Source organism: Herpailurus yagouaroundi, unplaced genomic scaffold (assembly GCF_014898765.1).
Source record: "Herpailurus yagouaroundi ecotype Mexico unplaced genomic scaffold, PumYag 196, whole genome shotgun sequence".
NCBI classification, from domain to species: Eukaryota; Metazoa; Chordata; class Mammalia; order Carnivora; family Felidae; genus Herpailurus; species Herpailurus yagouaroundi.
The window spans coordinates 30,418,212-30,443,326 of NW_024412427.1; the positions used below are offsets into that span (position 1 = coordinate 30,418,212).

The 25,115-nt window shown below is 41.9% G+C and overlaps 1 protein-coding gene across 4 annotated transcripts in view; it reads left to right on the plus strand.

Annotated features, from left to right (window-relative positions):
* DTD1 (D-aminoacyl-tRNA deacylase 1) overlaps positions 1-25,115 on the plus strand; it is a 200,969-nt gene that overhangs the window by 29,681 nt on the left and 146,173 nt on the right. For 3 of the 4 annotated variants that reach the window (XR_005782163.1, XM_040447817.1, XM_040447818.1), the window contains exon 4: positions 2,524-2,630. Coding sequence is in view for 3 of the 4 variants with exons in the window: in XM_040447817.1 (XP_040303751.1) it covers positions 2,524-2,630 (107 nt within the window). In the remaining variant the exon portion in view is untranslated. Of the gene's footprint in view, positions 1-2,523; positions 2,631-3,351; positions 3,354-4,593; positions 4,600-9,138; positions 9,145-11,709; positions 11,804-25,115 lie in introns of those variants that run through there. The other variant, XM_040447819.1, reaches the window with a different exon arrangement.

Sequence of the window (25,115 nt, forward strand, 5' to 3'; positions counted from 1 at the left end):
CCTCTAAAGGATGTTTTGTGTGAAAATAGAGCTCCTTGCCTAGGGGAGTTTGGGAACCACCAGGGTAAAGAAACGAAACAGATTTCTCTACTCAAGGATGTCTTGACAGCCTATTACTTGCTGCTGTGCTTTGTGATTCTCTAAGGGAGAGTTCAAACAAATGTGGTTTTCCAAAAGTATGTGACCGTGGTATTCTTTATTCAAGGCATACCTGGCAGGGCACAGGGAAGCATGGTTCTGGTTGTGTGGAGCCTCTCAAACATGACTTCTTATAAGAACAAGAGCAAATGCTGGTTTTGCACACACCATATGTGAGCCGCTGTCCTAAGCACTTGCATGCACTGTTTCATTACATTTTCCCTGTGATTTAGTCCCTCTTGTTAGCATCCCTGTGATACAGGCAAGAAACTGAGCCATTGGGAGGTCAGGAAAGTTGCCCCAGGACTCAGAACTTGTTGGGGCGGGGCCTGTCCTCTTCCAGCCTGGGTCTTTGTTGTCCTTCAAGTCCTGGACCTTGTGAAGCCTCATCCAAGAATCCCCCAAGGGGGATTTGGACCCTCCTCTGGCCTGCAGAGCCAGAATCCCTCAAGGTCTCTGCCATGCTGCATTGTCACCACAATGTGCCCAACCGTCTTCCATACTAGACCACAGGGTTCATGAGCGCCAGGGCTATCTGTGCCTTTGAGCTGAGTCTTTGATCTCTAGCGCCATGCCTGGCACAGGGTTGCTATGAGTGAAAAGCGGTGAGCGATTTTCAAATGTGGACTGGATCTCATATGCTCTCTTTGCTCCTTAATGGTGGGTGACAGCAGAAGAGTTCCTGATGGTTCTCAGTTTCTGAGGACTTCTATTTCACTCTGGACCCAACTCTTTTCTTTCTTTTTTAAATGTTTTTAGTTTTGATTATGTTGAGAGACAGAGGAAGAGAGAGAGGGAGAGAGAATCATGCACGAGCAGGGGAGGGGCAGAGAGAGAGAGAGAGAGAGAGAGAGAGAGAGAGAGAGAGAGAGAATCCCAAGTAGGTCCCATGATGTCAGCATAGACCCCCATCTCAGGGCTGGAACTCACAAACTGTGAGATCATGATCTGAGCTGAAATCAAGAGTCAGATGCTTAACTGACTGAACCACCTAGGTGCCCCAAGGACCCAGCTCTTCTCTTACTTTGGATTTATTAGAGAGAAATTATCATGACCAGTGTGTTACTTTGAGTAAGCATCCGTATGTGTCATCAACAGTGTTTAGGCCCAGGGCTTAACATTGGTACTTGGATGTGTGGAGTTGACATTCTCATATTCCATGGCATCATCTCTCAAGGCATATTCTTGGCTTTTTTTTTTTTTTTTTAAGTTTATTTATTTATTTTGAGAGAGACTGAGGTGAGGAGGGGCAGAGGGAGAGAGAGAGAATCCCAAGCAGGCTTGCTTTGGTAGTGCTGAGCCTGATGCAGGGCTTGATCTCAGAAACCATGAAACCTAACCTGAGTCAAGAACAAGAGTCTGATGCTCAACCGACTAAGCCATCCAGCCACCCCTTGGCTTTCTTTATAAGTGTAATTTAGCATTTGGGGATTGATAGACACAATTGAGTGGGTTTGAGTGTTAGAAGGTTTGAAATAGGACATAGAGAGGTGCTCTTTTCTGGGGCAGCCCATAGCCATTTTGAAATGAGTCCTAGGGAGCTGAATGGTTCCAACAGTGAGGAAGCAGGACCTCCCTCCTCACCTTATCTTTTCCCTTTTCTATTTAATTTGTTTGAAAATTTTAAATTATGAAGCATGCAGAAAGTAGATACTAGTGTACTCACTACCCAGTTAGTCATATTTATCTGAGGTCTGTTTCTGCCTTCTCTTCAGTATGAATGTGGCTCCTGTCCTGTGTTTGGCATTCACCTTTCCTGCTCACATTTTTTTGGAGAGAGAGAGAGAGAGAGAGATATGTAATATGTATATATATATTATATATATATAATTTATTAATACTTATAATAAATAACTTAATTATTATTTAATTAAATAATGGATATGGCTGCCACACAGTATTCCACTGAGGAATTAAAGTAGAGTTTATGCATTTATCCCCCAATGAGGGGCAGATTGTGTCCACTTTTTCTGTTATAAACACTGCCATAATAAACACCCTTAAACATTCCTTTTGTATAAGAGTTTCTGAGTAGACTCTTCAGGGGGGAATTCCAGACTTGTAGAGTTTCTTCAAGCACCACCATGCCCTCCAAAGTGGTTAAACCAATTTACCTTCCCGCTATTTTATAGTCCCGTAAGCCCACATGTCCCCACCCTGGTGTTCTCAGATCTTTTCATTCTTGCCAAGTCTGTAGGGCATGCAGTGGCACCCCTGCTGTTTAATTTTGCATTTCCCTCCCTATTTTTGGAGTTGATCACCTTTCCCCATGGTTACTGTCTAGTCGTATTCCTCCCGTTTCTGATCCCATTGATCTGGGTGGCTTTTTAGATAGGAGTAACCTGGGGCTTCCCTCTCTCATAACTGTTTGCATTGCTCTTTCAGATGGCAAGTTTGGTGCCTACATGCAAGTCCACATTCAGAATGATGGGCCTGTGACTGTAGAATTGGAGTCCCCAGCACCTGGCGCTGCTGCCTCTGACCCAAAGCAGGTAAGCCTGGACTCTCCTGGGTCTGTCTTCTGGCTTTGGTTTCACTGGAATCCTTGGAGCAGTTCTCAGTCTGAGGTGGAGTAAGGACTTCACTGTAGTAACCTGATACCTATTTTAATGCATCCCTTCCCAAGAATGCATCTGTTTACACTGCATGTCCTTGGTGCTGTGGTAGGCTTGACAGCACTTCTCCCTTGACTTTGTGTTCCAGAGAACATGTCCTTTACAAGAGCCAAGCTCTTCCTCTGGGCTCCTTTCCCCGTGAGGTGCGTTGGTGCCTACACGCCACTGGGTGGCAGCAGAGTAGTGGCATAACTCCACTGAGCCCTGGACTGGCCCGTTCACCAGTTCGGAATGGTTTCCTGGAGTGGGTTTTGTCCCAGGTGTCGGTACATGTGTCACCTGAGGTTGTTTGTAAATCCTCATTTTTCTAAAGTACTGTCTCATCAGGATTTGCTGCCAGCTCTCTCTAAGCTTCAAGGAAAATTTTTAATTAAAATAGAGAAAGGAAATCTGTGATAGTTCTTGCAATCTGAATGGTTCTTATAGATGCTTAACACTTCTTAAGGCTTTAATTCATGTGCCCACTTAGCCTTCAAGTGGGCAGAGGAATGAGAACTGAAGGGACATTTCTTTCTTCCCCTTGTCTCTCCCTCCCTTGCTAGAAAGCTATGAAGTGGAATGATGCAGTAGGTGGGAGAAGTATTATATAAATTTAAAGCTGTATGTCACCTGTTTAAAGTTATAATGTTTTTTTCATTGGTATTTATTGAATAGAATACTTTTGAGATACTCTCTTCACAAGAATACAGTATGAGAAATGACAGAGTCCATAGTGTGAATCTTTTTCTTTTATGTTTATTTATTTATTTTGAGAGAGAGAGTGCATGTGCGCACGCAAGTGGGGAAGGGGCAGAGAGAGAGAGGGAGAGAGAGAGAGTGTCCCCAGCAGGCTCTGCACTGTCTGTGGGGAACCTGATGTGGTGCTCGATACCACGAACCCTGAGATCATGACCTGAGCCGAAACCAAGAGTTGGACGCTTAACCAACTGAGCTACCATAGCCTGAATCTTCACGGACAGTGTCTGAAACCTACATAGTCCACAGTCCAGCCCTGGGACAGAGTACTAAGGCTCTGTAAGCCTTACAAAACAGTTTGTGTGAATTATTTTGTGCCTGTTTGCTAATAAATTCTTATCTTAAATATCAAAGACTGCAGAATGGCAGAAGTTGATCTGAGATTTGCCATTAGTATAACCTGATACTAGTCTACAGGAGAATAGCAGACTCTCATCCATTTTGGGTCCTTATTGTTATCAACCAAGAAGAACCTAATAGTTACGCAAAATCAAACTGGCTTGGGTCCGTTCACAGATTGCAGCTGATGGTCCTCTCAAATGCAGAAAACTAAAACTAAACTCCTGCCGCCCCACCATCAGAATGTTCCTTCTGTCTACCATTTATCTTGTCATCCAGGCCAAAATCTGGTGTCCTCCTAATTTCATCCCTGCCTCTCCCAGTATAATTTCCCATATGCCAGTATTGCTCTCAGTGTTTTTTTTTTTTTTTAATGTGTTAAGTAATTTAATCTTTATCATTGGGTATGTTGAGGAAGTTGCAGCACAAAGCTTAAGCAGCAGCTTAAGGTCACATGGCTGCTAAGAGGCAGAACTAGGATTCAAACCCGGTTTTAAAAATCAGACAACAGAAAATTATTGCCTAAAATCTGAGGTCACTGGACATTGTTTTTGAAGAGATAATCTAGTAGTCTCTGAATGCTTGCCACCTCCCAGCCTTTTTTGGAGAAAAATGTCTGTGGTTCTTGTGCATTGGGGGGGGGGGGGGCATGGTTTATTTTTAATTTTTATATTCTTATTCAGTGTATTTAAACTAAAAAAAAAATAAGCAGTTTACCCATGAGTGATTTTTTAAAAATAGTTTAGCTGTTGTCTTTTTTTCTTAGGTCAAAGTTATAATTTTTAAGGGGAACATAACAGTTCTTTCTTGTTACTGATTCTTTGGATTGATAGAGAAGCAGGAACACGTCTGACGTGGTAGTGCTGGACTTCAAAGGTGATAATCAAGGTTCCTGGAATTACTGATAACATTAAAGAAAATCACAAATGAAAAATCTACGTGAAAATTTAAAATTTATTTTGGAATAATTTGAGATGTAAAGAAAAGTGTCACATTTCCCATGTATACTTTACCCAGCTTGCACTAATTTTACTGTCTTACATAATCATGTCCACTGATTGAACATTGAGATTAAAATTGATATAATACCATTAATTACACTACATACCTTATTTAAATTTCACTAGGTTTTTTTTCCCTCTAATGTCCTTTTTCTATTTCAGGGTGATGCCACATTGCACTTAATTGTCATTTCTCTTCTCTAATCTGGGACAGTTCCTTAGCCTTTCCTTGTCTTTCATAACCTTGACAATTTTTAAGAGTACTGGTATGCTAGGGGCACCTGGGTGGCTCAGTTGGTTAAACGTCTGACTTCGGCTCAGGTCATGATCTCGCGGTCTGTGGGTTTGAGCCCTGCGTCGGGCTCTGTGCTGACAGCTCAGAGCCTGCAGCCTGCTTCAGATTCTGTGTCTTCCTCTGTCTCTGACCCTCCCCCGTTCATGCTCTGTCTCTCTCTGTCTCCAAAATAAATAAACGTTTCAAAAAAAATTAAAAAAAAAAAAAAAGAGTACTGGTATGCTGTTTTGTAGAATATTCCTCAATTTGGGCTTTCTCTGTTTACATTGAGGTTATGTATTTGACAGGAATAGCAAATAGCACAAAAGTGATGTGCCCTTCTCAGTGCATCATAAGGAAGTACGAGACTGATTTGTCTTAGTATAGGTGATGTTACCCTTGATCATTGGGTTAAGATGAAGTCTACCAAGTTTCTTCACCCTACATGGAATATTAACCTTTTCCTCCTTGTCTGCTCTCTTGCTTGTTCATAGGAGATGGCTGTCTTTCTGCTTCACAGAGAAAGAAGCCACAGAGAAGAAGGGCAGAACTGCCCTTCTCAGTGCTGAGGCCAGTGCCTCTCCTAGGCCAGGACCAGCTCTGTAATTTGTGAGGCTTAGTGCAGAATGAAAGGGAGGGACCCCTTGTTAAAAAAATAATAAAGAATTTCAGGATGGTGACAGCAGAGCATTAAGCCAAGGGTGGGCCCTTCTACATGTAAGGCCCCACGGGACTGCATAGGATGGGGCCAGACTAGTCTGGGCTGTGGCGCCTTCTCCAACCTCCTCCCTTCCCAGCAGCCTCCATTAAGCCCTTTGTCATCTTGTCCAGTCAGTGTGTCTCCCTCACTCATCCATCTGATTCCCTTGGCTTTTAAACCTTCCTGAGTATTTCCAGTTGAGAAATGCCTCTATTTCCTTTCTTCTTGCTGCCTGCTCAGTGTATACTGTAACCTGCAGAGGCTCCCGCCAAGGCCCCGCCAAGGCCCCCACCAAGGCCCCCTGAGTTCCACATTGTCTGATTCAGGGCTGGCAGGCCCTGATGACATGATCACTCAGCAGCTCTTGCCACTGTGGCCCACTTGCCCCTGGACATGGTCTTGAACCTTATTTTCTGGGGCACCATTCTCTCCTGGTTTTCCTCTTGCCTTTGGCTACTCTCTCTGGTTTGGTTTGATTGCTGTTTTGTAGTTCTGATTTATTATTCTGCTTTAACTCTATTTGAAAAAAATTTTCAGTCAAGCTTTTTTTTTTTTTCATTCTAAATGTCAGACACCCTCCCACCTTTTTCAAATATTTTATTTTTAAGTAATCTCTACATGTAATGTGCCGCTTGAACTCACAGCCCTAAGACCAAGAGTCTCATGCTCCACTGATTAGCCAGCCAGGTGCCCCAGAAAGTCTTTTATTTTAGTTATTTCTGAGGCTGTCTTTTAGGAGCTTTCTTTTCAAACGCATGAATTGTGCTCTATCAATTTCATTTGTTTTACTAGTTAACTGGCCTGGGAGTCTCAGACCCTGCAACAGTGCGCAGATCTGTGTCTTTCACTCTCCAGTAGGTGGTGGCAAGTAGGCATGGAGGGCTGTTGTGATGGTGGATGCCGGCCTTTGCCTATGGTTTGTCTCTGCCTTTCCATTCTCAGTAAGATGGGGGTTCCTCTTTGGGCACATAGCTAGTTTGCTTTTGTGTTGGTAGGAATACTGCAGCCAAATTCTTTTCACTGATAGAAAAGTATGACTTTCTATTCTGAGCTTTTAATTCTGTTTTATTTTCTCAGTATAACCCAGCTAGTAGTGAAAACTACATACATTGTAGAGAAATGGTTATTTTTCTATTTTAAAATACAGGTTCTTTAAACCATCTGAACAGATGTGCAGTGTGTGTGTGTGTGTGTGTGTGTGTGTGTGTGTATTTATGCATCAAGTGTCATTTTAGTACATGAGAGTGTACTGGGTACTTGAGGGAGAGAAAGAAGTGCTGTGACCCAGTTCCTGCTCCTGGTGGTAGATCTAGGGCAATATAAATCTGGAAGGTTAATAACAGAGAGAGGGATAAAGAGTAGTTATATGGCAGAGTAGGCTGTGTCACAAGACCATCATGTCATGCTTCTCCTGGAAGCCCTTCAGTGCCTTCCAGATGCATTTAGATTACAATCTAAGTTCCCTCCTGTCACTTACCATGGCCTGAATGCCCAGACTTCTGTGGCTCTGCCTGCCCTGCTCTGCTGCCATCTGCCTCTGAGTCCCTATGCTTTGCTTTACCTATTGTCACTGCCTCTCTGTTCTGAGAACAGATTGAGCTCTTTGCTACCTTTGGCTCTTGTCTCAATGTCAGTGTCTCCTCCTTCCTCAGAAGTGATCCTCTGACCCCCTCAATCCCAAGTAAGCCCCTGCTGGCTACTCTCTCACGGTGCTCTGATGATTAATTTCATAGCACTTGGCCTCCTATTATTATCTGCTTGTTTCCTTGTTCCTTATCTGTCTACCCCACTCCTAAAACTCAGGCTCCCTTGTTCTTGTTCACTGCCATGTCCTGGAAGCTGAGCCCGGGGTGTGTCATGGGCTGGGTGAGCTGTGCTGTCTGCGAATGTCCTAGGTTCTCAGAAGGCCAATGCCACTGCTCTTGCAGTCAAGTTGGGCAGGCCTCCCAGAGGATTGGAGGTTTCCACTGACCTTTAAGGACCCTGAGGGGAGGAGGCATTCTTGGTTATTGTTTCCAAACTTGCACTTCAGTTAGAGGTAGATTATTTCCATGAGTGCCAGAGCTCTATGGGTTATGCAGCTACTTATTGCTAGCGAAGCCTGGGCTGGTGCAGGTGACTAGTGGTTTGCCTGCCTTAACTAGATCTCTGCTTGCTTTTGGAATGGGCCCTGCAGCTTCTGCCTGCTTTCCTGTGGTTACATTGGCAGCACGCCCCATGTGTTTATAAGTTGCTGTGTGGGTCCCACGGTATGTTCTGACTTTGAGAAGAAGTTGGAAGAAGAGCCTTATGTGGCTCTGAAAGAGGTATTTCCAAAAGGAACAGGGCATGGAAGCAGTAGCAGAACCACCAGACGGAAGTTCTTTTCCTTGTTGCATTCTTGCGGAAGAACATGATTCTGGTAGGAACATGCTGATGATTACCTAGAAAAGATCACTAGAGCATGAGTTCTTCCATGGGTGGCTAGATATTGGGAGATTTCAGCCCCCTACTGAGCCATTCTTGGTGGTAGAAGGTTATTCCTGCTCTTGTTTTAATTAAATACCCTTCCCCTTAAGTGGGGGATGTTTGCCTGGGTCTCATGTAGATGGGGTTGCATGTATATGTGAGCAGATGGGAAGGTATATTTTGTAATTAAGGAGCTCTTCCCTGAGGCCCAGAGCCCACCTAGTTCGTAGTGTTGCCATTAATTATTTATATTCTCATTTATTTAGTGTGCTTGAAACCCTCACTTAATTGAAATACTAGAAGGAGGTGAAAAAAATGAACTTTGAAATACAGATCTTTGAATTAGCTCACGTGTGTATTGACACATTGCTGGGGTAAAGTTGGCCAGTGAAAAATGGTACCAGCGCTTTTAATTTTCTGCTTGTCTGAATATCACCATCATTTCATATATAACTTTCTCCAAAGACTTGTTTTATCAACAAGTATCCATCCCCATGCCTGGGAACCTTGGAATGCCTAGCTTCAGACATGCATGGCTTCTGTGGGATCAGAAAGAAATATGTAGGGTAGAGAGGTGGGTGGGGCAAAGAGCTCCATTTGGTTTTATTGGTACTTTTTATTGGTACTTCCGGAGACGAGGTACCCTTTTTTAGTAGTACATGCTATGGAAGCCAGAAGGTGAAATGGCGGACAGACTAGGACACAGGTGGCCGCCTGTCGCAGGTGCAGAGAGGAGGGCTCTTCATTCCTCCATGTTCCACTTTGACGTTCAAATCTAATGAGAATTATTTTGACTATAAGACAGAATTATGTTGATGTCCGTAAGTCTGTTTTCATAGAAAAAATTTTATTTAATGTAGGTTTCTCTTTTTTTATTCTTTTTTTAAGGCTTGAGTTCCCAGTTTCTATTGGTTTCCTCTCAATTTTTGCATGACCTGAACCAGGCTTACCTTGTTAACTTGCCACAGGAGTGTGCTTCCAAGTCTGGTTGCCAAAGTGGTACCCGGATCCTGTCATTTATTCCAGTTGTTAGTTCATTTTGTCACATTGATTTATCAAACAGATGTTGACAAGAGTCCTGCTTTGTTTATACAGAAGTGTTGCTAAAACAGAAGCAGAAACTTAGCCAGAGCTTCTTCATTACAGAGTTTTTGTTGTTGCTGTTGTTCATCTTTGTCACGGTATCATGGTGGGCGTGCTGGTGACCCAGAGTCCTGGGACTTCACCTGCCTCACAGAAGGCTCCCAACAGGACAGGGCTGGCACTTTGCCAGATCTCTTGGGCTACAAAGATCGCTCTTGATTTTCTTTCTGTGTGAACACTCACTTTGCTGAATTAGGAAAGCAGCATAACCCTCTGGGGAGAGAGTTGGGTGTGGAGGCTGGGTGGGTTCTTGACCTCCCTCAGCCCTGCCCTTTGCTCACCAGCAGTCTCAATCTCTACTGAGTCCATCAGTATGTGTGTGTGGGTGCCCTGCCCTGGGTGTGCAGACAGAAAGGTTGGGAGCCTTGAAGATGTTTCCAAGAAGGCTGGCTTCTTCCTAGTTGGGGAGCTGCAAGGGGTTGCTTTTGTCTTTAATTTGTTTCCGTATAGATGATTGTCCTGCGTTGGTACACCGTAGAATTAAGAAGAGGCCTTTCCAGGGCACCTGGGTGGCTCAGTCAGTTAAGCATCTGACTCTTGGTTTCTGCTCAGGTCATGGTCTCATGGTTCGACAGATCGAGCCCTGTGTTGGGCTCTGCAGTGACAGCATGAAGGGTGCTTGGGATTTTCTTTCTCTCTCCCTGTCTCTCTGCCCCTACCCTGCTCGCTGTCTCTGTCTCTCGAGATAAATAAATAAACTTAAAAAAAAAAAAAAAGGCCTTTCCAAGAGGTATATGACTGTGTCTCTGCTTGAGGGTTCATTGATTGATCGATTGATTGGCCTTCATCTTATCTTCTTATATTCATAACATGTGTTACTGAAATTACAAAAATTGAGTTTGTTCCCTCCTAGTGAAATATGGCTGGTAGGGGTGCCTGTGTGGCTCAGTTAGTTAAGCGTTTGACTCTTTCAAGAGGTGGGTTGTTTTTTTTTTTAAGTTTATTTATTTATTTTGAGAGAGTGAACGGGGGAGGGGCAAACAGAGTTAGAATCCCAAGCATGTTCCATGTGGACAGCACAGAGTCTGATGTGGGGCTTGAGCTCATGAACTGTGATGTTCAACCGACAGCCGGATATCCAGGTGCCCCAAGTGTTTGACTCTTGATCTCAGCTCAGGTTCAAGTCCCACGTTGGGCTCTGCACTGGGCATGAAGCCTACTTTAAAAAAGTATATATGGCTGGTAAACTAAAACTATGAGCCTCTCCTTTTCTGTCTTTGACACATAAAACATTTGTAATCTTTAATTAGGTTAAACAACTCTCTTGGCAGTAATGTTTTGGTGCATTTGAAGTTTAAGGGCTTTATTTATTTGTTCCTGTGTATGTATTTTGGGAAGATTCTTAGTTATCTTAATCTTCTAATGTTATTTGTGGATATGTTAAAAACACAAACTCCTTACCTTACTGACTTGACCTGCCAAAGATTAACTTTTCTTTTTCCCAAGGGGGGGAGGTAAAGTTTATCCTCCCATGGATTTATACTTTGAGCAACAGCAATACTTTAATTATACAGACTCAAGATTTTAATTGGGAATTTTTAGCTTTTTAGCTAATTTATTAGGAGGTTCATAGTCCTGGATAATTGTAGAAAAACGTTTGGCAAATCAGTGGTGTTTTGTAGAAGGGCTTGTTCAAACATTCGCATTACTAATGGAGAGAAAAGAATGATGTGGAAGAGATAGAAATAAAAAATGGGCTTTCATCAGATTCTCAGAAGGCCCTAAAGAAATGAAGATACTGGCGGGCTGGGGGCTGTTGTGTGCAGGGATTCCACACTCTCTTTTTCCACCAAAGTCACTCGGGCTGGTAGTCGTGTTCTTCTGAGGGTTTCAAGCTGCACAGGGTGCATATTAAAATGCAGAGGCTTGGTACATCCTCCCTGCCCCCCCCCCCTTTTCTGAACCAGAGTTCCTGGCATGTCTAGATGTGGAAGGCAGAAGAGTAGCATATTTATGTTTTTAACTAGTTCTTTGTGTGTTCTTCAAGTACACTGATGTTTGAGAACTACTGGACCAGAGGAAATTGAACATTGCCATTTTTATCTGCTCCAGGCATTGGTCTCTCTGGACCACCCTGCCTCCCCCCACCACCCCCCTCAGCTGCAGTGTCTAAAAATACTTTACAACCTGTGTTCCTGCAGCTGCCAGGAAGCAAGATGGCTGGGCTTGATTATTGAAGTCACATATGAGGCAGCTCTTACTCATCAGTGTCCCCTCAGTTCCTCACTCCCCTACCCTCCGTACACACAGCGATGATGAAAATATTCCCAGAGCCTTCTTGACACAATTGCAAATGTGTCAGGGAAAAGCCGATAGAGAACAACAGCTCAGTACATTAGTGATGGATGATGGGCTTCTCTGCCGAGTGCCAGTGAGGCATGTGCTGGTGGAATAACTTCTTTCTTAAGGCACACCCAATGTGTGGATTGCCCAGTGGCTCGATGAACTTGCCTCTTAAGAGTTTTGGTTTGAAAAGCGGTATATAGTTCTCTAGGTTTTTTGGGTATGGGCATGGCTTACTCATTGGTTGATTTATTCATGGGACTTGAATAAAAACCCAGGGTGATCATCACCCAGGCCTTGGCTGGGAGAATTACAATTTAATGGAATGCATGAATATTGAGGCTTTGTGGGCAGTTGGCTAATCATTTACTTTTAAACACAGGGGACATTGTTAGGGGTTCATATTTTATGATGTATTACTTGTTAAGTTCATGGTAAAAGCTTTTCACATTAAATTGTAGGATTAGTTTCCTGCAGATTGCTTACTATTTTTTGATTTTTTTTTTTTTTTTCCTGCTTGTGTTCTTGGTCATCCACTTGAAATGAACTCCTTCCCTGTCTCCACCTGGTGCTGTTCCCCCCCCCCACTGTCTTTTAAGGTCCATTTCAGATAGTGCTTCATTCATGATGCTTACCTCAGGGCCGATCTGAGCAGGCTCTTCCTGCCTTTGAATCCTCACTGCATGGTGTGGCACTGGTTGCATAGTGGTTAATGCTTTAAATAATGACCCATCCTTATTTATTTGTTAGTTTGTTTGCTTGTTTATTTATCCACCATGTGTCCATCCATCCATGTACCCATTCAACTATTCACTCACCTACCCCACCCACTCCTCCATCTGTGTAACAGATACTGATAGGGTGCCTGCTCTGTGTTGGCCTTGCATATTAAGTACAGTACTGAGCTGATGTTGTGCCCTCATGGAGCTTGCATTCTAGTGAGAAATATACAAAAACAAGCATAATTTAAAGTTGTGATTATATAAAGAAAACAGGGTGAAGTATAGAGAATACTGTTGGGGTCAGGACTACCTTAGGTATGAGGGCTAGGGAAGGAGGTGGAGCTGAGAGGGAGCCAGGCACATGAAGCCCGGGAGAAGAATGTGCTTGATGGAGGGGGCAGCAGGTACAAAGCTCTGAGGCGATCAGTGGAAGAAAGGCCAGTGTGGCCGGAGCTTGGAGGGTGTCAGGGAGAGGGTAGGACAGTGAGGGCAGAACTGTGACCCAGGCCTAATGGTGCGAGGCCTTTTGGCCAAGGCAGTAAGCCAGATGGTTGTTGGAATTTGAGAGTATCTATCTGTGTGTGTTCGTGAAGGTGGCTGAGCTGGACTGTAGTGTAGCTGGAGAAGGGGCAGTGGGGAAGGCAGTTAGGAGCTCATGCAACAGGTAGGTGAGAGGCCTTGAGAGAGTCTGGATGTACTTTGGATGCTTTTGACCATTCTGGTGTTCTGCCTTCCACAGTAAGACTTCTCTATAAATGATTCATGTTTGAATTTCTTTTATACAAGGGTTTGAGCAGTAGGACATACTGTAAAGTCTAACCTCCCACAGTTCACTACTAGAAAGACCCCATTTCTGCCTCCAGTGGAGGACAGTGAGGGGATTCCGTGGCACAAGTTTCTTTGAGTTTCTAGGATGAGATCAGACATTTAGACATCAAGGGGTATGATACTCACCCCTGGTTCTGCGTGATCCTGGGGCACAGTCTGGACATAAAACCAGAACCTCTGTTTGATGATGTCAAACAACAGAAAAAGCATGTTTCAGGGATTTAGGTCCCCTTCTTCAAGTCAGCATGAAGCCACATGTTTCACTGTCAGCCACCTTTTTCCCAAATGCAAACAACTTTAATTATAAAAAGAAATCATAAAAAGCCCCAAAAACACTTATGTTGAATTTGATTTATGTATGCTCATGTCGTCAGGACAATTTCTAAATCAAAGTGTTCAGAACTTGTCAAGGAAAAAAAGGATTTATTTTTGGAAAAGTATGTTTCCTGGTATTCATTGATCTTGGAAATTATGGAGGTAATTGTCAGAAGGGCGGCAGCGGCTCCAGAGGTAGAGTGGCAGTCCAGGGCTGGAGGGGGCTGCTGTGTCGGGTGGACGCCAGCATACTGCTTGCTGGTAGCAGGTCAAGGGTTTCATAATCGCCTTTTCTGCCTGCTTTGTTCCACCATCTTACTTATTTTTGTCAATACAAAATGAAAAAGAATAGCACTTCTATTAAGATTCTTCACATTATTTTTTTTCTTTTTTTTTTTTTATTTATTTATATATGAAATTTATTGTCAAATTGGTTTCCATACAACACCCAGTGCTCATCCCAAAAGGTGCCCTCCTCAATACCCATCACCCACCCTCTCCTCCCTCCCACCCCCCATCAACCCTCAGTTTGCTCTCAGTTCTCAAAAGTCTCTTATGCTTTGGCTCTCTCCCACTCTAACCTCTTTTTTTTTTTTTTTTTTCCTTCCCCTCCCCCATGGGTTCCTGTTCATTAAATGTATTCCTTTGACTACTCTCCATAAAATGTGAAGTCAATTTCTTTTTCTATTTTTAAGCATGAAAGTAGAGCCCAGAAGCCTCAATTTCTGTGCAGTGAAAAGATATAAGTTTGTGGCCTTGTTTCCATTCTGCCCTCCTCTGCTCGGGCAGGAGCAGGATGCCCACAGAATACCCCCAAGCAGTGGCTCTGTTCAGGAATTGCAGCACTGTTTGACTGCAGGGAGGGCAGAGGCTGTTATTAACTGTTGGTGGTGTCATTGTTGGGTCATGAAACCCTCAGGGGATAAGTACAAGTCCTATAAAATTTCATTTCAAAATCCAGACTAGATCTGGCCTTATGCTCTGTGGATTCTTTTTTTTTTTTTTTTTTTTTTTTCTGTTTCATGTTGTGCTTGTGCCCCCTTCATTTTCTCTTGGGAAGAATCTCCTATTATTGTTTTTTAAATTTTGTGCAAGCAGTGTATTAACTGGAAAGTACCAATATAGAAATGTTATTTTGTTACTAGTGAGTTTTTATAGTATTCCTGTGTAGGAAGTTATTTTTATAGAAGTTCTTTTCCTGTCTTTAAATTTTCTCCTGTGCTCATAATATGCCATTTGCATATAAAAATTTCTTATATATAATATGTAAAATCAGTATCCTTTTAAAAATTAGAAGTTTAAGATATACTAACAATGATTTTGACTATAATCTCTCATTTCCAGAGGTGGCACTATTTATGCCTTTTCTTCCAGACTTCATAAAAATATGTTTATCCACATTTACCACATACTCATAGAAAATATGTGGTATCTCTGGGAGTGTGTATATCATAAGTTTTTTAAAAATTAATGGTAGGTGGGTGATGGGTACTAAGGAGGGTACTTGTGATGAGCACTGGGTGTTGTATTTGAGTGATGAATCACTGAATTCTACTCCTGAAACCAACACTGCATTGTATGTTTTTAAAAAATGTTTATTTATTGTGAGAGAGAGAGTGCATGTGCAAGCAGGGGAGGGGCAGAGAGAGAGGGAGAGAGAGAAAAGCCCAAGCAGGCTCTGTACTGTCAGTGCAGAGCCTGACATGGGGCTTGATCTCATGAATCACGACCTGAACCAATATCAAGAGTTGAACACTTAACTGACTAAGCCACCTAGGTGCCCCTGCTAACTAACTAAAATTTAAATTAAAAAAAATTTGCGGTAAAATATAAACATACTATTTTAACATGGAGGTTAAAGAACATCCTACTAAAGAATGAAAGGATTAGCCAAGAAATTAAGAAGAAATAAAGTATATGGAAGCAAAATGAACTGTTGGGACCTCATCAAGATGAAAAGCTTCTGCACAGAGAAAGAAATAATCAATAAAACTATAAGGCAGCCTATGGAATGGGAGAAGATATTTTGCAAATGACATATGAGATAAAGGGTTAGTATCCAAAATCTAGAAAGAACTTACCAAACTCAACACCCAAAAAACAAATAATCCAGTGAAGAAGTGGGCGGAAGACGTGAATAGACACTCTTCCAAAGAAGACATCCAGATGGCTAACAGACACATGAAAAGATGCTCAACATCATTCATCATCAGGGAAATACAAATCAAATCCACAATGAGATATCACCTCATTACACCAGTCAGAATGACTAACATTAACAACCCCGGCGACAACAGATGTTTGTGAGGATGCGGAAAAAGGGGAACACTTTTGCACTGCTGGTGGGAATGCAAACTGGTGCAGCTACTCTGGAAAACAGTATGGAGGTTCCTCAAAAAAATTAAAAAAAGAACTACCTTATAACTCAGCAATTGCATTACTAGATATTTACCCAAAGGATAAAAAAATGCTGATTCAAAGGGGCACATGCACCCCAGTGTTTATAGCAGTGCTATCAACAATTCCCAGATTAATGGAAAGAGCCCAAATGTCCATTGACTCATGAACAGATGATAAAGAAGATGTGGTATATATATATATAATGGAATATCACTTGATGATCAAACAGAATGAAATCTTGCCATTTGCAATGATGCAGATGAAACTAGAGTGTATTATGCTAAGAGAAATAAGTCAGAGAAAGACAAATACCATGTGATTTCACTCATAGGTGGAATTTAAGAACAAAACAGATATGGGAAAGGGGAAAACAAGTAAGAGAGAGAAACAAACTATAAGAGACTCTTAACAATAGAGAACAAACTGAGTTTTGATGGAGGGAGGTGGGTGGGAGATGGGCCATACAGGTGATGGGTACTACAGAGGGCACTTATGATGAGTACTGGGCGTTGTATGTAAGTGATGGATCACTGAATTCTCCTGAAACCAATATTACACTGTATGTGAACTAGCTAGAATTTACATCAAAATTAAAAAAAAAAAAAAGAAAGAAAAAGGAATACACTTCTCTGGGTATAGAATATTGATGAATCATTAATTATACACCTGAAACTAACATAACACTGTGTGTTAATTATACATGAACCAAAAAAAGACATGGGTCTTTTGAAATATAATATTCACTAAAAAATATATCATTGTAATGTTAAATAAGTTTAACATATGAGAATTATTTTTCATGCCAAAGAAAATTCTGGTTATGTAACATTAAATACAAACGTAAGACATATAAGTCATTATACAGTAGACCAATGTGTGATAGTATGTATAAAGAACAAAATATTTTCCAAAAATTAAAAAAAAGCCATTTTAACCATATTACCATTTTTGGTGTACAATTCAGTGTCATGAAATACATTCATGTTGATGGTGCAGCCATCAGCAACATCCATCTGTAGAATTTTTTCATCTTCCTAAACTGATATTCTACCCATTAAAGTCTAATTTCCTATTCCTTTCCATGCCCCTCAGCCCCTGGTAACCAGTATTCTACTTTCTGTCTCTGTGAATGTGAATACTCTAGGTACCTTACATGAATAGAATCCTTATAATATTTGTTGTTTTATGACTGGCTTATGTCACTCAGCATAATATTTTCAGAGTTTATCTGTGTTGTAGCATATGTCAGAACTCCCTTTTTGGGGCTGAATAATAGTCCAGTGTAGGTATATGCCACATTTTGTTTAGCTGTTCATCAGTTGATAGATTATGGGTTGTTTCCACTTTTTGGCTGTCAAGAGTAATGCTGCTGTGAATACAGGTGTACAGATATCTGTTCGAGTTCCTGCTTTTAGTTCTTTTGGGTGTATACATAGTAGTGGAATTGCTGGATCATAATCATAATATCTTTAATCTTTCGAGGAATTGTCCTATCATTTTCTGCAGTGGCAGCACCATTTTATATCCCACTCACAATGGGCAAGGTTCCAATTTCGTCACATCCTTGCCGGCACTTATTTATTTTTTTCAAAATTTTATTTAAATTCTAGTTAGTTAACATACAGTGCAGTATTGGTTTCAAGAGTAGTATTTAGTTATTTCCTGTTTTCTTGATAGTAGCCATCTCAGTAGGTGTGAGGTGGACCTCGTGATTTGCATTTCCCTTTTGCTTTGTGGTATTGAGCATCTGTTCTTGTGCTGATTGGCCATTTGTGCATCTTCTTTGAGGAAATACCTATTTGTGCTTTGTTTATTTTTGAATTATTTTGTTCTTGACTTGTAGGAGTTCTTTATTCTGGAAATTATCCCTTCATGAGGTACATGATTTGCAAATATTTCTCCCATTCTGTAGATTACGTTTTCACTTTGTTGATAGCATCCTTTGATACATAAAAGTTTTACATTTTGATGAATATCACTTTATCTGTTGTTTCTTTTGTTCCCTGTCCGGTTAGTGTCATATCCAATATACAAGAAGGTTATAAAGGCTTTCTCCTATGTTTTCTTTAAGAGTTTTATAATTTTAGCCTTTTTTTTCCTTTTAAAGTTTATTTACATATTTTGAGAGAGAGAGAGTGTGTGTGCAGGCACGTGCGCAAGTTGGGGAAGGGCAGATAGGGAGAGAGAGAGAATCCCAAGCAGGCTCCACACTGTCAGCATAGAGCCTGATCCGGGGCATGAACTCAGAAATGGTGAGATCATGAGCTGAGCTGAAATCAAGAGTCAAATGCTTAACCTACTGAGCCCCCACCAGGCGCCCTGAAATTTTAGCTCTTAATGTTTATTTTGACTAATTTTTGTGTATGATGTGAAGTAAATATCATAAGGCTTTACTTTTGAGACAAGTTAGAACAGATATTTTTTCTAAACCATTTGGGAGTGAGTTGCTGACCTGATGTCCTATCACCCCTGAAAACATTGGTGTTTGCATCCCTGCAAACAAAGACATCTCTTACAAAACTCCAAAGCACCCATTAAAAACAGAAAATTACCATTGCCATTTCAGTACCATCTAGTCCTCACCTTTGAGCGGTTATCCCAATAACTGGTCTTTTATAATGGTTTAGAACCATGTGTTGCATGTAATTGTCATATGTCTTTAGTTTCCTTCATTCTAGAGCAGTTGCTCAGTCTTTCCTGACGTTGACTCTTTGGAATAGTATAGGCCAGTTGTTTTGAAAAATGTCCCTCAATTTGGGTTTCTTTAGGACTAGATCCTATGTGTGCATGTGTGTGTATGTGTGTTTGTGTATACATGTATATGTGTATGTGCATGCATGTTTGTGCATGTCCTTAACCTAAATGATACTGTTCTGAGACATGCTTCTTCTCCCAAATCAGCAATGTCATTTATTTTGTTACATCTACAACGTTCATTCATTTTAACTGCAGGAAAGGATTCTGTTATATGAGTATGCTGTATTTTGTTTAGCTGTTCTCTTTTTGATGGACTTACAAGGTTATTGGCAATTTTTGCTGTTAGTAATGATGCAAAAATCATCCTTGTTTACATTTCTTTTTGTGGATGTGGATTTTCTAGGCAAGATATTTTTATTATTTTTAAAATTTGAAATGTTTCAAACATGCAAAAAGTATAGAGAATAATACATTAATACCCAACTTTAACAGATGTTAATATTGGCTCTGAATCTTTAAGTTGGTAAAGTTGTCATCCTATTCAGTGAGTGGGAGTTTTACTGGAATTTGCTCAAAGTTAGCATCTCAGTGAGTGAGAATTACTATTAATGACAGATTGGATTGCCTCAAAAGTATGTAGTTTTATTCAAGAGAGAGATATTTTGGGAGAACCCGTCAGATTTAAGAAGCAGAAAATGTAGGCCTTCCACCCAGATGTGAACTGTGAATAAAATACCAGGTAGGCTCAGCCAAATTTTCTTTTAGGCGTCTTTCATGTCTTTCTTAATAGAACTTAATGAAATGAAACAGGAGGAGGAATCACGAAAGGTTAAGAATAATAGACCTGAAAAAGTTGTTCATTTCTCCTCTTGGATCCCTTCCTTGGCTCTGGTGTTGAGTGAGGTGAGAAGTGCATCCAGGAATTCATTCCAAGCCTATTTTAGTACCCAGGATAGATCTGGATAAATCATGCATGACATTAGGCCAATCAAGGGAAGAAGAAGGAAAGGAATCAGGTCAGAGCCCAGCTTACTTTACGAAGCTACGGGAAATGGAATTGTCTAAAGAAAATAAATACATAAATTCAGGACTCTTGGACCTTTTGCAGCCCTCAGCCAGAGCCTAAGGCACGTGGCCAGTTGTATTTTCCTGTAAGTCCTGGAAAAATGTGACCCACTTAAACACCAGCTTCTACGGGCTTTGGAGATGTGGTCTTAGTACCTAGAAGCGAAGTCTCTGTGTTACTGTCAGAGGGTGTTTCCTGGATTTGTTTTTAATGCTAAATAACATCCTTGGGAAAATTCTTTCTGGCTTGTCGATTAACAGTGGAATACAAAGGAACCACAGAATTCTTAACATTTACACTGCGTTGGGATCCCATTCCTGGCTGAAATAGTGTTTGGTGGTAATGTGTCTTTCACTTTTTATGTTATGATTCCTGGAGAAAAGGCCTGTGGCCTCCAGCCTGAAAGACAGCAGTAACCACAACCAGGAGCTGGTTTGGGGCTTTTGTGGATTTCTTGTCCACGGTATTTGAAGTACTATATATGGGTTTTTTTTTTTTTAATTTTTAAAAATGTTTATTTATTTTTGAGAGAGAGAGAGAGAGAGAGAGAGCACGAATGCACAAGTGGGGGAGGGGCAGAGAGAGAGGGAAACACAGAATCTGAAGCAGGCTCCAGGCTCCGAGCTGTCAGCACAGAGCCCGATGTGGGGTTCAAACCCATGAACCATGAGATCAGGACCTGAGCTGAAGTCAGTCGCTTAACTGACTGAGCTACCCAGGTGGCCCTGAGATATTATATATGTTAAGACTATAAAAATGAAATATCAGTATTTCAGTATTCAGTGGAGTGGACATAACTTGTCTCAGTCATTGGTTTAGGATTGTGGTGTAGATGGGAATTCTGAGGGTTTTTTTCTGCATCCTTTCTAGGAAATCAGAATATTTAGCATTTGAAGTGATGCTGTCTGGGGCCTCAGATTGCTGCTGCTGGTCTTGGAGATGTCAGTCTAATGAGCACCAAGTCACATTTGTCCCCAGGCTCTGAGAGACCAAGGCAGAAGTGAACCCTCATTGGAAAATGATGAGAGCAGGACAGCCATGCCAGATCTTTGCTGTGAACTGTGCTTTTGTGGCTACAGGGCTTATGTGCTGGCAGCTGGCATTGGTCTGGCAGTTTTTCTTGTAAGAGGCTAACGAGCCCACTGTAGAAGGAAAATGTCTTTATGGACTTGAACACTGTGCTTGTGCTGTAGGTGAACACTGGTCAGCCTGTGGTGTGGAGGGCAGGACTGCTCCCAGGTACACTGTCTACTGTTCACCCCACCTGCCTCTATTAAATGCTGGGAGAATACACACAGCACAGAGTATAGATTTTCCCTCCTTTTAAAATTTTTTCTCCTGAAGTCTCTTGAGGAGTTTGAAGGAAGGAAAAGAAGAGTAGCCCAAAGCAGGCCTGGGAGTTGGGTGCTTGGGAATTCTGGCTTGACTGCTGCTAGATGACCTTGGCCACATCACAGAACCCCTCATATTTGGTGTCTTTGAATTTCAGGTTAGAGGGTTGGGCCAAGGGATCCTTGGGGCCCTTTCTGTTTCCAGAAATCTGTGATTCTGTAATGTTGGTAGTTGGCCATTTATAAGACCTCCTTCCTCATCTGCCCTCATTGACTCTCTCTGTTGATGTATTTTTCCTTAGGCCTTTATTTGCCACAAGAAACCTACAACCCCAAATGGTTTTGCAGTCTCCACTGGAGACCATTAGAAACTGTGCAGGCAATGGTCTCTGTGTACTTGATGGAAATCAGATACCAGCAGAGGAGGGCGCCCCTACTCTGATCACATGTTAATGAGCCTTATAGGCTGATTGCGTTTTGGGTTCTTCAGCCTTGACCTGAGAGAACCACTTACATTTGGCTTTAACTTCAGCTCAGCAGAACAAAGTAAAAACATGACAGTGGAGAAAAAGAATTCCAGCTTTCTCTGCTCCTCTAATCAACCAACCTGAAAGTCTCAAAGGCCAAGTATTGCACAAATAACAAATGCAGATAACATTTGCATTCTGAGTATGTATTTCAAAACGTACATCTTCCAAAATGTATTGGCATTTCTATTTGGTTTGAGTAGGAGGCTGATGTCTATACTTGATCCGCACCTATATATGTAGAAATTGAGCCAGTTACCTCTTTTCTTTTTCCTTTTCACAAATATTTGTTGCCTACCTTCATGTCCAGATTCTGGCTTAGTCATAGGTACAAGAAAGAGAAATAAGGCATGGTTTCTTTCCTCAAGGAGCCTGTCCTTTTTTTTTTTTTTTTTTTTAAAGTTTATTTATCTTGAGAGAGAGAGAACGAGTGAGCACAAGAGGGGGAGGAACAGAGAGAAAGGGAGAGAGAATATCAAGCAGGCTTACACTGTCAGCGCAGAACTCAACACGGGGCTTGAACTCATGAACTGTGAGATCATGTCCTGAGCTGAAATCAAGAGTTGGATGCTTAACCAACTGAGCCACCCAGACACCCCAAGGACCTGTCCTTTAATGAGATAGAGATCCATAGGGACAGTTCTGAGAGGACATTGTTTGTTGTGGGAGTGAGTGGAATACACAGAACCTTTGGTTGGAGAATGTTCATTAGAACAGGTGTCCATGAGCAGATATCAAGCCTCCGAGTTGAGTCTTGAAGGGTGAAGAAGAGTCAGCTTGGTCTGAAAGATTGGGCAGGAGCTGGCACCTTCCTGGAAGAGCATGATCAAAGAGAGGGAGGCTTGAATCTACCCAGTGGGATAATGAGCTATTGAGTCTTGTGGTGAGAGGCTGCATGTGGGAAGGAGGGTGATGATGGAGAGGCAGGCAGATGGGATGAAAAGATGACAGTGCTATTCAGGGTCTTAGTAAGGAGTTTGGGGCTTGGTCCTTTGACAGTGCGCTCTCACCATGGATAGTTGAGCAGGATGGGAAGGTTACATTTGCTCTTTAGCTGTGACCCTTTTGGATTGGACTGGGCAAGACAGGAGAGGTGGGGACCTGAGAGGTGAGCACCACACTGGGTTAGGCTAGACAGGATCAGAATGTGATTCAGATGGGCAGCGGGGACAGTGGACCAGAAAGGAGGGGACTGATTATTGTGGAGGATGGGTGGCTTGGGTTTGTGGTGGAAGCAACTAGGGGATGCTGGCATCATCAACCTAGAGGGGACCCACATCAGGAGCAGTATCTTTTTTTCTTTGTTTTAAGTAGGCTCCATGCAGGGCTTGAACTCACAACCCTGAGATTCAGACCTGAGCTGAATCAAGAGTCTGTCGCTTAACCAACTGAGCCGCCCAGGTATCCCAGAAGTAGTATTTTTAAAAGGTCTTCTCAAGCGGTGCCTGGGTGGCTCAGTTGGTTGAGCGTCTGACTCTTGATTTCGGCTCAGGTCATGACCCCAGGGTCATGGGATTGAGCCCTGCATCAGGCTCTGAGCATGGAACCTGCTTAAAATTCTCTCTCTCCCTCTGCCCCCTCCCCAAATTGTGTGTTCATTTTTTCTCTCTCTCTCAAATGAAATAAAAAAAAATACAAGGTCTCCTCTGTTCCTTAAATTACTGTGGCCCCCTATGCTTGCCATCCTTCATAGTGAATCCTGCCCTCCCTCCCTTGTACTCCCACCCCCCTACTCTGATCACCTTACTTCATTCAGACTGCAGTCTGTCCCTGCCCCTTGTTCCTGCTCTGTACCCAGGGCCCCTGCCCTCTCCACTTCTTACTTCTTTTGCAAGGCTTAACACTTTCTAAAATATTATAACTGTGTCTGTAGGTTATTTATTTTGAAAAACTTACTGTCTGTTTCCCCTGCTAGAATGTAAGTTCCTCAGGGGCAGGGATCTTAGATCAATTAAAGGAAGACAATAAGCAGTTGAGAATTGAATATGTGATATTTAGTGTGTAAGAGTATAATATGTTACAAAGTAGGTATTACAAATTAATAGCAGATGGAAGGGTTTCTCAGTAAGAAGTAATTGGGAAACCAGTTGGCAATTATGGAAAATTAATCATTTTAGATCTGTACTTTATACTATACCTTAAAATGAATTCCAATGGAATTAAAGAGATTAATTAAAAAAAATCTCACAGAGCATCCTGGCCTTCCTAGATATCAGAATGTATTACAACACTACAGTAATGAAAACAGATGGTGCTGGCAGAGCAGAAGGGAAACTATTAGACTAGATGAGAGACCTGAAAGAATGATTTAGGGGAAGTTTAGTATGTAATAAAGACAGCATTTCAGATCATTGGGCAGGAGGTGGATTTTCAACAAAGGTATTACAACTGGCTAGTTAGTTTTAAAAATTGAATGCAATAGAGGTATATGGACTTATGTGAGAAAACATAATGGCTGTATTATTGTATGAAATAAGCATTTCTCTCCAAAGAATGCTTGTGATTCCAGTTATATAAAAGCAAACACTGTTGGTACACAGTCCATTTATTTGCATCCCACTTTCATGGATCCTTTGTTATCTGTCTTAAACTTCTCAGGATTGGGCCCCTTGAGAGTGGTCTCACTGCATCTTTTGGCCTTCTCTGCAATGCTGAGCAGATGCACTCCTGGCCAGTGTTAGAACTCATGGATCCTGGTATAAGGGTGAGCCTGGGCAGCCTGCCCCACCCAGAGACAGGTCAATATTATTTTGGGGAAAGTGGTCCAAACATTAGGACTTTGCAGAGCTCCTCAGGATTCTAACATGCTAAGGATTCTAACAGTGCTAAGAACCACTGTTCTAGTTGGATCTGGTAAAAATTCCTTCTTTTGGGGTATAACACAAGATGTAGGCCAGGAATGCTGCTCCAAAGGATTAGGGCATAGGGCTCAGATTCTTCTTGTTATATAAGGATGGAGGTGTATCTGCTATATTTTTAACCAGTCCACTTATTTATTTATTTATTTATTTATTTATTTATTTTTTTTTTTAGCTTTTTTTTTTTAATATATGAAATTTATTGTCAAATTGGTTTCCATACAACACCCAGTGCTCATCCCAAAAGATGCCCTCTTCAATACCCATCACCCACCCTCCCCACCCTCCCACCCCCCATCAGCCCTCAGTTCTCATTTTTTAAGAGTCTCTTGTGCTTTGGCTCTCTCCCACTCTAACCTCTCTCTCTCTCTTTTTTTTTCCTTCCCCTCTCCCATGGGTTTCTGTTAAGTTTCTCAGGATCCACATAAGAGGGAAAACATATGGTATCTGTCTTTCTCTGTATGCCAGCCCACTTATTAAAGAGTGCAGAATGTCTTCCAGGATTGTCTGTCCAGAGGATGGGAGGTGGGCCTTTAGCCACTGGTTCCTGTCCCCATTGGCTATCCAAGAAGGTCAGCAGGATTTCATGGCTTCTGAGAAGGCTCTGAGGCAAAAAGACCCTCAGTGCTTGCTTGAGGAGTCTGACTGTCAGCTGAGCTGAAGCTGGCATGGAACTGTCTGCAGCAGCTGGGGCT